The sequence below is a fragment of the Gallinula chloropus genome (genome assembly GCF_964237585.1).
Source record: "Gallinula chloropus genome assembly, chromosome: 3".
NCBI classification, from domain to species: domain Eukaryota; kingdom Metazoa; phylum Chordata; class Aves; order Gruiformes; family Rallidae; genus Gallinula; species Gallinula chloropus.
The window spans coordinates 50,690,127-50,704,522 of record NC_140087.1 but is presented as its reverse complement, the minus strand read 5'-3'; the positions used below and the strand labels follow the sequence as shown (position 1 = coordinate 50,704,522).

Here is a 14,396-nt window from a genome sequence, read left to right as displayed (position 1 = left end):
AGGGCTTTTGCAGCTGGGTGGGGAAGGAAAGCACACAAGAGGAAATGAGTCCAACAATCCCAAATGAAATATAAAGCATTTCAGTATCAAAATTAGCACAAAAGAGGTCAAGGTCATAACTGGAAGATAACTGGCTTCACGAATGCCTGATGTAGTATTTCCTTTCCATTTGAAATCTGAGAGCCAAGCAGAATACCAGGCAATTTAGAGCATCTCCTACGCAATTGCCATTTGCAATGTTTTGTTGTAGACAAATAGTACCACCTAAAGCTGCATGGTAAAACAAATGAGGCCTCCAACAGCATCATATCCCCCTTTTTGGTAAGCTTGCAGCATTGAAGGCTCCCCTTTAACTATCAGACTTGACATTTTTGTCACAGCTCAGTACAGCTGCATACATCTGCCCTAAACCAGCAGACACATGTCTCATGCAATCCTATGTGAGGAGGGCAAATACATCTTGTATAGCTGCCAGTCCCCTGTTAGTTAGCTCATTTTGATACTGCCTTTGGCAAACAGTTGTTACAAAACACTTCATGTAGGGTGCAAAACCTGCAGAGGAACTGCACACACTTCAAATAGTAAGCCTGCATTAAGTTCCAAGATGTTGCGGTTACACTGCTTTTATAGGTCCCGAATCAGCTTGCTCTGGGGGGAGGCACAACTGGAGTCAATGCTGAAAAACAGATCCAAAGGCTTCTTGCATCAGCTTTGCTTTTTGGTTTTCACTAAAGGAGGAAGTAAGGACAAGGATGGAGAATGAAATAAAAAAAAGAAAAGCTGTATCACTGCTGAATTAGAGTTTAATTACAACATAGGAGGAAGAGAAAGCTGCTTTGACAGATAAGGGAGAGTCTGGTTACTAGTACCTGGCATATGCTTTGGACAATATGACTCAAAAAAATAATCTAACAGTATTGGGGCTATTTCAGAACATCATTTGTTAGCTTACCTCAGGATACCTGACTCCAGATTTGCTATGATAATGATGACATACAGCTGTAAAGCTTCATCTATTCAACTTAGCAATGGGGGAACAGTGTGTCCTCCACGCCTTGTACCTGGTCTGATTACATGTGGAACTTAATTATTTTAATTGTTTAGTTTGTTGAAGTTGAGCTTATAATGCTGATACCTTCCAGAGCAAAGCGTAAGGCAGAAACAAGTGTATGTTGTATCCTGGAATCTGTTGGTAAGATGCAATGGGAAAGATTTGGAAAAAAAATATCACAGGCTTAGCATTTTTATCTGGTTTTTAGAAAGTGCACTGACACTAGAAGCGGAACAGCTCGGGTAGTGAACGTAATTCTCAAGTGAGCACAAAGGTTTGTACTTTAAAAGTTCTAGCTGAGAAAATACAAAGAAACTTCAGCACAGAAAGAATGCTTTCATTCTTTTTCCCACACCAGCTAATAGCGCTGATCCAAACTGGCAAATACAGAAGTGCAAAAGAAGACTTCTAGGCAGAAACCATTACCTGGAAAATTATTCACTATTTTTGCCAGTGGTACAAAAACTCTTCAGTTATTCCTGAAAAACTCCTGGCAGACCGGATCTCTGATTTTCATTTTCCCCAATGAAACCCATAATCGCATAGTGGCAGAAAAAGAGAGGGAGCCAAGCACCACCATGTATGCTACTTATTTTGAAGTGTGCTAATGAGTCCAGCATATCCCCAGAATCACTTGTGTCATGTGACATCTTCTGTCAAATCTGTCACCTGCTTAAGCCAAATGAAATACGTTCTGGAAGTGTATGTGTCTTGAGACTGAACTCCTATCTATCACCAGGAGATGGTTGTGATTGCTTTCTGAAGCAATAAGGTTTATTTCTAAGGTTCTGGAGACCTTGTGAACTCTTTAAGGAAAGGTTTTATAACCACCTGGCTTTTCTCCTCTTTTTAAACCCGTTTTGGAACATATGTTCTAACAATAAATACAATTCATGCTAGTTGAGAACTATTGGGATATCACTGCAGGATCTCTACCGGATAGAAGAGGTCTGTCTTCCACTTATTACCCTCCTGAAGGAAGTCAGTTAAATCTCTCTCAGTTCACCAGTGTATCTCACAGATCCCTGTAACTTTCTGTTAAAACTTTTAATGTCACATGAAACAAATTTATTAGAAATTAATTTTTGTCCTCCATCCTCCCCTCTCCCATTTCGCACAAAACTAAAAGCTACTATTACAGTCTTATTTAATGTGCTTAGAGTACAACAGGGGGTGAAAGAATAGGAATAGAAACTCCTAGTAGAGCAATCTAACAGTTCAGCTGAACAGACAACTGTTGTCATTCCCTTGGTCATACTAAAGGTCTCTCTATATTGCTCCAACCACGCACTTGAGAGGCCTGATCAGAAAGATGTATGACTTGAGAAGCAAAAGCAGCAGGAAAAAATCTGTTAACCACAAACCTCTCCAGATCAGCCTACTAGGAGGAAGACTGCTCCCCATCTCCTTTTTGAACTCTTCCCTTAAATGTTGAATTTGTTCGATATAGAAGAACCGCCAAATAAAGCGAAGCACAGAGAGTAAGTTGGCAAGGAGATGACAGTTTAGTTTTGAAAACAGAAAGGACATGTCACTATGATAAATGACATAACTTTCTTGCATAGCCATTTAAAGACCATCTTCATGAAAATAAGGAAGCAGCAAAGTTGCATTCAGGCTTGCAAAGCTCAATACACCAGTTCTGTTAGATCTATTCTCTCCATAGTTCACATAAACTTTTCAATTTTGAAAGAACTGAGCACCAACTAGCAAGTTTCTACAGTAAAAACAATTAAAAAAATAATTCCTTTTTTCATACATTCAGATAAACACTAGCTGCTGGAGAAAATGACACTCTGAAGTATTATTTAAGTGAAAATTACAGGGCAGTTGACACAGAATTCCCAACCACATACATCTGTGTATGACTAAGGATATAAAACAAGATCTCATGTGACCTTTCAATCTTTGACATAATGATTAGCCTGTAATATTGCTAGTCTACTCCCAGCTCTCCCAAAGTCTTATTAAAAACACCCTTTCAAGACATATTTCTCTCCCCCTAACAGGCAGACTCCTTTGGTGCCAAGAAAAGCAAGAGAGAACCCTCTGAAATACCGTGTATGTTGTACTGCATGCTAGAGGAACCAAGCCATCACTTTACAGGCATCTGCTATCACCAGGTGCGGCGAGCAGCAGAAAATACAATCAGAAAAGGGACACATAACAAGCTGACAAAAGCTGCAGGTGTAGAGGTAGCCAGTGTAAGCACCCAGATCAAGCTGCAGAAAGTAGCTGTAATGAGTCACTGTAGGCTAAGCCTGAGCAGGCTACTGGTGTACCAGGCACAGGTCAGCTTCACCTCTTCTGCTGCTGGCGTAATCCGGCAGTAACAATGCCCTTGCTTCTACCCACTGCCCAAGCAGAGTATTTTAATTCATTTTGCTTCATTCTTAAAAGTATTTGAAAAGCTACTGAAATGGAAATTTATTTTATATATCAAGAAACTATAGTGGGATGCTATGCTTTGTGTGCTTTAAACTTTTATTTGATTTGTTAGGGGTGGTTTGGGTTTTTTTTCTTTCTCTTTTTCCTTAAATCCTGGACCACTCAAAATTCCCCTTTTCTCCCCTCACCCTACTACTTCAGTTCTGTCTGCACTTTCAGCAGTAATTTGTGGTTTAACAGCTTATTCAAACCCTTTTTCCATTATTAATAGTTTCTGAATGACATTCTACAATAGAAGGCAGGTGAAGATTGCAAAACTGATATAGAAATGGCAGATTTCTGGTTTTGTGAAGAGGAATTTATCAAATAAATTTATCCCTCTTTCTTCCTCTTTTCCCCCCACCCCTCCTGCCTTTCTTTCCACCCTAGTCTTTCTTGCCCTTCCCTCACCTATACCCATATGGAAAAAACTGAAACACCCAAGCTTAAAAAAAATAAATAAAAATCACACTGTATCCAGAAACACATTTTGGTTGGCAGTGCCTTGATCCGGACTTCAATATATGCTATACTGCTCATGATTAAATATTCTAGTGGAATGTAAAATAACTGTTTTAGCTCTCAAATACTGTTTCCTTTTCTTAGAAAAATAGTTGAAAAAAGTACTGGCTTTAGAAATCTTTAACATTATTTTTCTGGATCCAAATATCATTTAGGTAAAAACTGGACAGAGACAACCAGTAGCATCCAGAAAAAGTTAAGGAAAAAAAAAAAAATAAGCTTTCCTCACTTTCAGTTAACTACTAGCTGAAGTATGTTCCAGAGTACCCAGAACAATCATTTAAAAACCTGTTCCAAAGACTACAGTATCTGTAGTTCAGATTTTTAAAGTAATTGGAAGAAGATTTTAAAAATGATCATTCCTATTGCTTTTGACACTTTCCAATTAAAAAACACCCCAAACTTATAAAATAATTTCATAGGAATTGTTTAATGCAAAGTAGGGATATATTTAATATTTGGAGTGTGTCAGCTAAATTCAACCGTTATACCCTCATTTCCTGAAGAGCTGCAATTATTTTCAAATAATTAAAATAAGTTAAGCAAATATAGCCAGGCACACAAAAATGTAGCCAAAAATGCTTTCTCTGACAAACCAGTAACGCAGCCTGGCTGGCTTTAAGGTTGAAAAGCCACATGTGTGATATTAATCTAAAAAGGTACTCAGTGATTCTAATCTAAAAAGATGCTTATCGGCTGATAAGAAGAACTTGCAGACCTGGCATAGAAGCAGGTAAGGGTGGAAATGGGAAAAGGAAGGAGACTTACAGTAGTAGAGGACAGGAGAGTTCCAGCATCAGTAAGTTACAGCCTACAATGGCTCATGCACTCTTCAGACAACCTTAAAGCAACTGACAGGATTTAGCTATCACTACTTACCCAAGCTGTTTTACAAGACCTTTTAGAGTTACTTAAAAAAAATGATACACTAAACAATGGTCCAGGAATCTAATGATATTTACACCCACCATCTTCCTTAATCTTTCTATAGCAATCTGAGCTAGTAAGCTTGGTATTGTAAAACAAACAAATAAATGCCACAAAAGCCATTTCTATGAACCTTCTATATTTTTAAAAGCCATTTTTCAACTAATAAATAGCTGTGGAACTCACAAGCTCTTCGGCACCTCCACAAAGGTGGTACATCAAAAAACCTTGTGTTATGTATGAAAATACCATTCACCCTATGTTTTCTAATTCCTTCTTAGAACTATTAGAAACCATAACATGAAAAAATTCTCATCTGATGGAACTCAGGAATGAAAACCTTAAATGGAAAATTATTCAAGTTATTTGATTAATTTAGCACATATCAGTCCTTGTAACAACTTGTAGCTATTTTTGGAAACTGAGCTTGATACCATATCAAATCAACAGAAATATGCCATTATATTCAAATGTCTAGAAAACTTAATGAAAGAAAATATCAAATTCTTCACCTGACTGCAGTTTCAGCACTTGGTGAAGTCAGATAAACGTACTTGCAATGATAACTCCTTCATGAAGATTCCCATCAAGGCACTGTCAAATTGTATATCGTATAACAATTTCCAGTACTCAGATTTACTCAAGCTAGACAAAAATGTTGTAGAGACTCCAACTGTTTTATGGCTTAGGGCATCAAGGATCCTGAGATGGCTTCACAAATACCATCAGATGCTACATCTCCCAGACCTGGAATCCTGACTTCCTTGACATATTCCTGCTGATCCCAGAAAATTCCACTACAGCAACTCTACGCCCTCCTGAGCAAGAGGAAAAATAAAGCAGAACAACCAAGCTGCACGCCTTCAAAGGCCCTACACCAACAGTGACTTCAAACAAAACATCAAGTTTTTAGGATCTAATTACACAGCACTGTAACAGTAAGTCTTACACATTCCTGGCTGTTTTAGTCGGCACAATTGTTGCTTGATGGACATACAGAAATGTCTGCTGTTCACATGTGACAATAAAGATAACAAATGGCTCATAAACTAATAGTCTATATAACTGACAGAGACCTTTCCTTTGAATTTATTTATTAAATAAATCCTATTACTCAACATTTCAGCATTTTAAAATTTCTATTTGAAAGTTGTTCTGTTTGAAGCAAGATTATTTAATCACTGCCTCCAACGTGCAATAAAAACATTGATCACTAAATATCATATCAAACCAGTAAATTGAAAGTGCTGCTTTATTCACAAATGTGTTTTCTTCTTCTTACAAGATTATTTACAAGTTTCAGTGTTTTCTACAGATGATTTGCTTGATTAAAATCTATTAAAGAATATGACACCACCAGCAGCTTTACATTCCTGAACTTCTATATAGAACCTAATCAGATCACAAGCCAGAAAGTAGAGGTAAGCAAACAGATTTTAATTCCAACCTTCCCAAACTTGTCATGCTTTTGAAAGAAAGCAATCATTTATTACTTGTACATATAAGACTGGCAGAGGTAAAAGGATTTGTGGTTTATGCACCTAATTTAGAGACAAAATTAGAAAATTATCTCCCTGTATAGTTTGCAGAGAGGAACCGCAGAAGCTCCCAGTTTCCAAAGACCCCCTATTTATAACAAAGCAGCTCAGAAGTCTTACCTGAGTCTGCTTCATTGCCCGTTCCATTCTGCGAGTACTTCCTCTCTCGAGCTTGGTCCGAAGGAGTAAGGCTGAGGTCTGAATGGCCCAGAACTTTGGCTGAGAGAGCAAGCACTGCAGAGAGAAGAAAAAGAAAAAAGAAGAACATTTTCTCATTATTTCATTTTAAAAGACACTGAAGATAGTAACACTTTAAACCGTGTTCTTGTGCATGAATGATGTTTCCTACTCTGAAAAGTCAAATAATGTGGTTGTAGTACTTACATATGAATTGAAGGCTGTACAGATTACCTTAGACTATTTTCAACATAAAAGGTGGCTATCAAAACTATTTTTTCCTTCTCAGTTCCTGCAGCACTGTGTATACCTGCACCCATACAGGGCATACTGCAACCTGCACAGACTAAAACGGCTACTCAGAATGAGAGGAAAATAAAGAATTGGATCCTAAACAGCCTGGCTCAACCTTCTTCACACCTGCACACCGGATAGCAGGGATCATACTTCTGAAGGTGGAACAAAATCAGGTCTCTTGGCCCTTCTTCATATGCAAGGTGCTCCAATGCCTGGATTAACAGCACCTCCCCATTAACTAGGCTGAAATTGCTACGAGTCTGAAGAATATGAATTAATTTAGAATTTGTGAGGTCTTCCAATGCATTGTAGACATATAGGGTATATAGAACAGTCTAGTAAAAAGGTTTCCTAAAGCCATGGTAGGTCATCACATGGAACACCCTGCCTTGATGCCAGGGACTTGGTGCCAGTCTTCAAGCACTGATTTTCAGGAAAGCCCAAGAGGAAATATTCAGCCAACAGAACTTTTGATATCCCTTAGTAATGTACAGACCGCCTGGATTCCTTTCAGGATGGTTTCAGACAAGACACAGTATACACTTTTTCTGTTACTCACTTTGAAAAGGAGACAGCAGCAAAACTTCCTTGCTAATTTTACTGACACTACAAATAGGATCCAGGTTCTCTAAGAAAATAAATTTGTCTATAGATATCTGTAGACTGGAGAAAAAGTCCCAGTGTTTTTATTCTTTCTTCTTGAAGATCTCCCAAAGCATCACAAATGTTTACTTTGCTGGTGGTTTGTATGAAATGCCTGACAAATTTTTGTCATATTGTAATCTGTTCTTCCTTTCCCTAGTGCTTTCACAGGAAAGGAAGCAGAAAGAAAGAAGCTAAAACAAATTCTCTCCAAGCACAACTATAATAGGAAGAAAGAAGGCAGAATGAAAGCAAAAACGAAAGCAGTAAGAGCGTGTGTACAGCCACCAAACACTCCAACATCAGCTGATCCTCCCTCCTGTGACCAACAATCTCTGCACTAATCCTTTCCCAACATCTACATCAGTATTACATTAGGAAGTACCCAAAGACTTTCACATCATTCTCTATGTGCTGAAGACCTGAAGTATTAGGGGAACACAACCTCAGTTTTCTGTGTATTCTCAAGTGCCCTTTAAAAAGTTATCATCAATTCATCTGTTAACTGTTCCAAATCCTAGTTCTGAGAGTTCATCTCTCTCCTGTCTCATCATGGGATGCTCAGTCTAATACTGATTTTTCCTTAGTTTTAAGACAAAACCTCCACCAAAGGACACAAACTAGGCATTCTTCACAGACCCTGGTTTCCAAATTTATTCTTCAGTGACTGTTCGAGGTGGCTGCTAGAAAAACCCCCAAACCTTAAGAATTATTAGGGCAAACACTAGAACAATGTTTAATTAGCTTAAAAACTTTTGTAAGAAAGGTGGCCCTTTCCCTCATTTACACTACTTTTAGTATTTTGTCATTTAATTTTTTACTTAAAAGGAATTTTTTCTCTGCTTACATGGTGGTAGATACTAGTATTTCTTTTTCAAATGACACAACATGTCTCAAAAGAGTAATAAAAAATGAAAGAACATGACTAATAAGGTTCCTATGGATATTTTCAGGTCCATTCGCAGCCCTGGTCCAGCAGCAGAGTACTTACCCACCCTTGGCAACTGGCACAAGCAGGGCATAGCACCAAGCCTCTGTGCCCTCACTTTCTAGATCTGCAAGAGAACCAGCAGCTCAGGAAAGCCTCTCCTCTGCCTCTGTATATACACACCTCCAATTTTATACTTGCCCTGAGCTCAGTCCTGTGCTGGAACTCACTCACTCACCTTTTCACTACCAAATGGTAGTGTTTAAAGCACCACAGGTACAAAAGAATACATCTGCAAAGGATGCAAGTGTTTATACTCAAGGGCTGTAAAGTATCATTTCAGAACATGGCTCCATAACTATTAAGCAAGCTTTAATTTTCTACAGATCATTTCCACATATTCCAAATAATAAATATTTTCCTGTAAGTCCCAAGGCCTTTTATTTTCACCTGAAGCTAAATCTAGACTCTAGTAATGAAATTAAACAGATTAAAATAAAATGCTATAAAACCCTAATCAAGATTATGCAAGTTTTGTTAGCACATTTGAAAGTTACTGTAGCAAAGGCAGCTAAGAAAATTAACAAAATAATGCTAAAACAAAAACACAGTCAAGAATCTTCACGAGTCATCTTTGTTCCTACATCAAGTAAAGAAAACCAGGAAAATTAGATGAGGTGAGAAGAAAGGAAAGAAATCAAGGTTATGCAACATCTTCTGCACTACAGGGAATGTTTTGACATGGGAAAACTCATTTCTCCAACTCTTCCCCACATTTTTTCCTACAAACAAGAACCCTCTCCTGTCATATCCAAGTGTAATAAGAAGATTACCAAAATACTACACAAATCAGAATATTTCATTCAATATATCATCCTTCTATGACAGTGGAATCAAGCAACACAATACTCCAAGTCTTAATAACAAAGTAGTCCATTTTTGTACAATACTATTACAGTATCCCCAATACTATGTAAAAGAAAAGAGCAAGTAATACCTGAATTGTGAGGCAGGTACATATTTCTAATGACACCCAAATCAAACCCAGCCACGAGTTCTGCCAAACCCAGGCTAATCCTCGGGTACCATTAACGAATGATTCAGCCTCATCATTATTCAGATTTAACCTAGGTGTGATGCAGTAACTTTCTGTTAGTGAAACAGAGAAAGAATGGTTGCACAATTTGCAATGTCTATACAGAACTTGAAACAAGCTAGCCAGAATCTTAAAGGAAGCCTGTGCCATAGGTATTTCACGTATACCTATAAATAGAAATGTATTGGCGTATTATTATTTAATATATCATTCATGAATTTAGAATGTTTGGTAGGAAACTACACAGAACAAGCAGCCTGCAGATCAAAATCAGGAATGTAATATGTTCAAGATAACAGAATAGTTAACAGAAACCAGAAAAGTTAACCAAAAAACCCTGGAAAAGTGGGACACAGAGAAGCGGTACACAATACCATAAGATGTCCAACTGATAACCCAGAATGACAAGGTTGGAAAAGACCTCAAAGATCATTAAATCCAAGCATATCTGTCCCCTACTAATCCATATCTCTAAGCACCTCATCCTGCTAACAGATACAGTCTTACTTATCAGCCCTTATTTGGGGTTGACTTTGGTTGGGGTTAGAACTATCACTGAACCAAAAATATTCTGCTTACTGCCCAAATCGCTGGGATGTTGTGAAGTGACTCACTTGAAGGCACAGGCACGAGGCACTCAGAACTGCTGTTTCTCTATCATCCCCTCTAAAGAAATGACCTTTAGTTTAGATTTACTCAGGCATTTGCTAACATATTTTGAGCTACAAACAAACAGAAAAAACTGGGAAGAATTAAGAAACAAATAATCAAAAGCCCATTATAGTTTCTTTTCACTATCAGTTTCAGTTAATGCATTTCAGGAGCTTCGTTGTTTCCTTTTCCAAGAAGCCACACATAATTAAAATTTCTACATTACTTATGTGGACTAATTCATGTCTACTGATCCTTAATCTTGCTTCATATAGCCAAGTGTATAGTTACATGATGATTTTCATGGAGTCATGCAGATAGTAGATCCTGAACAAAGCCCCCCTTATTTCTTTAATATAACCAATGGCAGAACAACAACCTTGTAACTCATTCTGTGCTTCCCTGCAAAAAGAGAAAATACCATGGCTTCCTTTCAACATCCTCTGTTATGCACAGTAGTCAGGTGAGCACATTAAAAAAACCCAGACAGAGGTATATGACTAAGCCACAAACAGGGAAAATTCTTGCTTCTTTCACTTGCTTTGGAGAGGTATCTGCTAAGGTCAGGTGAAGGACATTAGCACTGAAAGGTAACTTACAGTGCTTAATTTATCTCTAAGCATATAGCAAAGTTTTCTTTGACATAAGTTCTAGGGAATTTAATTCTAAGAAACAAGAGAAGATTTGTACAATATTAGGGAGAATTTGATTTTGTTTTCCACAGTCTAATGCAAATAATCTGACACTTAAATTTCTGTGTAACTAAAGAAAATTTTTATTTTAAAAAATGTCCAAATGCCACTTGTTTAGTTTACTAATTCCTTTGGTGCCCAGAAATTAAGAGGAATCCACAATAACTATGTACCTACACAAAACATCAAAATATAATAAATACACAACTAAAATACATTACTGTCTTCTAAACAGGGAAGAGGTAAGCTACATATTTAACTGAACAAGAAGTACTTGATTTTGAAGCTGATTTAAATATATATATCAAAGGATTATATTTAACACAGTGTTGCTGTTTTGGTGACTATTTTAATGCAAAAAAAGTTGTTTAGCAACCACCTAAAAGAACTGCTATCTCCTTCTGTCAATATTTAAAGTTTGCATTTCATAACTAAGCACATTACACAGGCCCTGTATTCTAACAGATGAAATTGCCAATAAAAAGAAAAGTGCAGCATTGAATAATGATTGGAATAAATAGATTGTGCCTTTGATCCACCATTTTCCTCAGTTTAATTCTACACCAAGATTTTATCTTTTTATTTTCCATCACGGTATTATGCACAAAACTTCTCATCATTACATATCATTTGTATTGTTCTGTATTCTATACACACTTACTGTATGCAAATCTCCATATTGTTATATAATTGTGTTAAAATTGAACCCTTAAACTAAAACATGCACCTAAGTCCCTATCTAATTCATCCTAGATGAAGATTAAACACTATCATTGTGGAGAGGTTATGATGTTTCATACTAACAAGGAATTTCCCTGGTCTCTAAACTAATCCATCAGTTTATTGAAATTGAATAATCTAAAATTCAGATGGAAAGCCCTCCCATTCCTATACTATATATAACTCTGTGTGTGTGTATATTAAAAATATGGAATGCTTTTTATTTCTCAGTGTATCACCTTAATGTATGATGATTTGACTTTAGGTTCAAAACTGAAACATAACCTGACAAAATATAAAAATTCCTCCTGGACAGTAAATTCAAAAGGGTGGTAACAAAACACAGTATGCTAAATTAAAGCCTACTGATTTCACTGCTTCTATGTGAGAAGCAATACTAAAGGATTCTGCAGTACAATTTTACATGAAACATCATGAGTACATGATAGCTGGGAACAAACAACAGTGGTTTACTTGCAAACAAATTATTTGGATACCAAAGCAAATGATTTCAAACCATCTTCTCACTGTAGCTTCTATAAGTCTGCAACTGCAGACAATGATCCCAAATAATAATTTTGGAATTTACACCCTTTGTCAGGGAGGTAACTTAAGCACCAATAAATTCCTCACCATCCTAAATATTATGCACAAGAAATATTTCTTATTTGATTGCACGTGTCAGCAGTTGGATAAGACCTACTAATCTGAAAAAACAAATTGGGGGCATCTATACAAGACAGCAAACCTTCACATAAATAAACTGTTAATCTCTAGAAATATTAGGATTGCTTTTGCCACAAGCAGTTAAGGAATGTAAGGCTGTGTATTCTCCTGTCACATTTTAATAGCTATAAACACCTTCACATTTGTTAAGGCCCAAGAAGAAAAAAAAAATTACATTAGGATTTCACTCCAGACGATTCTTGTTACAGTTTGACATATTCTAAACCTATTTGGTGTAATTATGTCCTTAGAGAGCAACACAAACAAGGTAAGGGACACAAACAAGGCAAACGGTATTTTCTAACCTGGAAAATGGAAGGTTTCTGTAAATCTTACGACAGTGGATACACTTAGTGGTTAGCAGGTACAGGTAGAGAAGAAAAGATATTCTGCAATTCTGCAATTTATCCAGTAAATCTAGGTCCTAGCATGGACTAGCCAACAGATTTAGTAGATTACTCTTCCTTCTTTGTAATTAAAAAAAATAATTTAAAGATCTAAACATTTTAAAGATCTAAACAGAGAGAATACATTAGCATGTATTCTACTCCACATACACCTCTACTCCACAAGGTCAAAAGAATTACTCAGGGATCAAACAAGGCCCCATTGATATGTTTTAACAATGACCAAAGCCTATCCTATGTATGGCTGGATGTATCTGTTTAATTTCACACTTGCAACAAACACTGAAATCTATCCTACACTTAAGGTCACTCTAAGGGTGATTTGGACTGGAAAAATCAAAATATTAGCAACTTATCCTGCAAATTAGAAGTGTGTATACATCAACACAAAAGAAACTGCTTTCAAAATTGCTTTTTTTCCTATTAAGCAGTCAGCTATCAACTGACCACATCTTTTTCTATATGGCTTTGACAACTATTATTTTCTTTAAAAAAAAAACCCAACCAACCCAACAATATGCAAAGTCTTTGGAGTTACAAACCACTAACTCATCAAACGATATTAGGGCAAAACTATCAAGACAAGGATAATTTACATTCACTTTGCAAACACCACAACTTGTATTATACACTTGGAATTAATTATATTTCAGGCATTATTCAAAGTCCTATATTAGTATTTCTTTTTCAGTGTTGCATGGGGAAAATGTGATATTACTTGGTAAGGTCTTAAATATTTTCCTGCCTAATAGTACCTAATATAAATTCTACATACCTTTAGACTATTAAGCCAAGACCTTTACACTGTAACAAGGAAACAAAAACTTAATCAATGCTTGAGCCTATATGACATGCATTACCAGAATATCCACATTTTCTTCTATTAACTCTCTTGTTCATTTTAACAAGTTGTTACATCAAGATCACAGAATCATAGGGGTTGGAAGGGACCTCGAGAGATCATCGGGTCCAACCCCCCTGCCAAAGCAGCTCCCTAGCTTGTATTGCACAGATAGGCATCCAGACGGGTCTTGAATATCTCCAGAGAAGGAGACTCCACCACGTCCCTGGGCAGCCTGTCCCAGGGCTCTGTCACCCTCACTGTGTAAAAGTTCTTGCAGCCATTGCCCCTTGTCCTGTCTCCACAGACCATTGAAAACAGGCTGGCCATTTCCCTCTGTGTCCCACACTTGAGATATTTATAAACATTAATAAGATCCCCTCAGCCTTCTTTTCTCAAGGCTGAACAGACACAGTTCATTTGATCACTTGTGGTTTTTTTTTTTAAGATCTCTTCAAATTATTATGATTTAAATGCTACCCTCTTTTTAAAAATAATTGTGCCTGTCAGGTAAACCAGAGAGAGAGGTAGAAACCCTGAAAGTATTGAAGTGACAGAGGAAAATATTTACTTTCTTGCACTGGCTGAAACATCAGCACATGCCCAGTGCCACTTTCCGGTACTGCTTTAATATTCCATATGTATTTCAGTAGGCTTAGACCACACATTCAGTGTGGGTTTTTTTCCAAAATCTAACGCTATTCACTTAACTGTATGACAAGGGTTTATTTTGGTCCACAAAACTAATCCTGGG

The 14,396-nt window shown here is 37.0% G+C and overlaps 1 protein-coding gene across 1 annotated transcript in view; it reads right to left on the bottom strand.

The window, feature by feature from the left end:
- TTC27 (tetratricopeptide repeat domain 27) overlaps positions 1-14,396 on the bottom strand; it is a gene marked incomplete at its 5' end in the record, with an annotated part of 112,637 nt that overhangs the window by 47,928 nt on the left and 50,313 nt on the right. Inside the window, one exon of the mRNA XM_084262410.1 lies at positions 6,586-6,699. Within this exon, the coding sequence (XP_084118536.1) occupies positions 6,586-6,699 (114 nt within the window). The remainder of the gene's footprint in view (positions 1-6,585; positions 6,700-14,396) is intronic.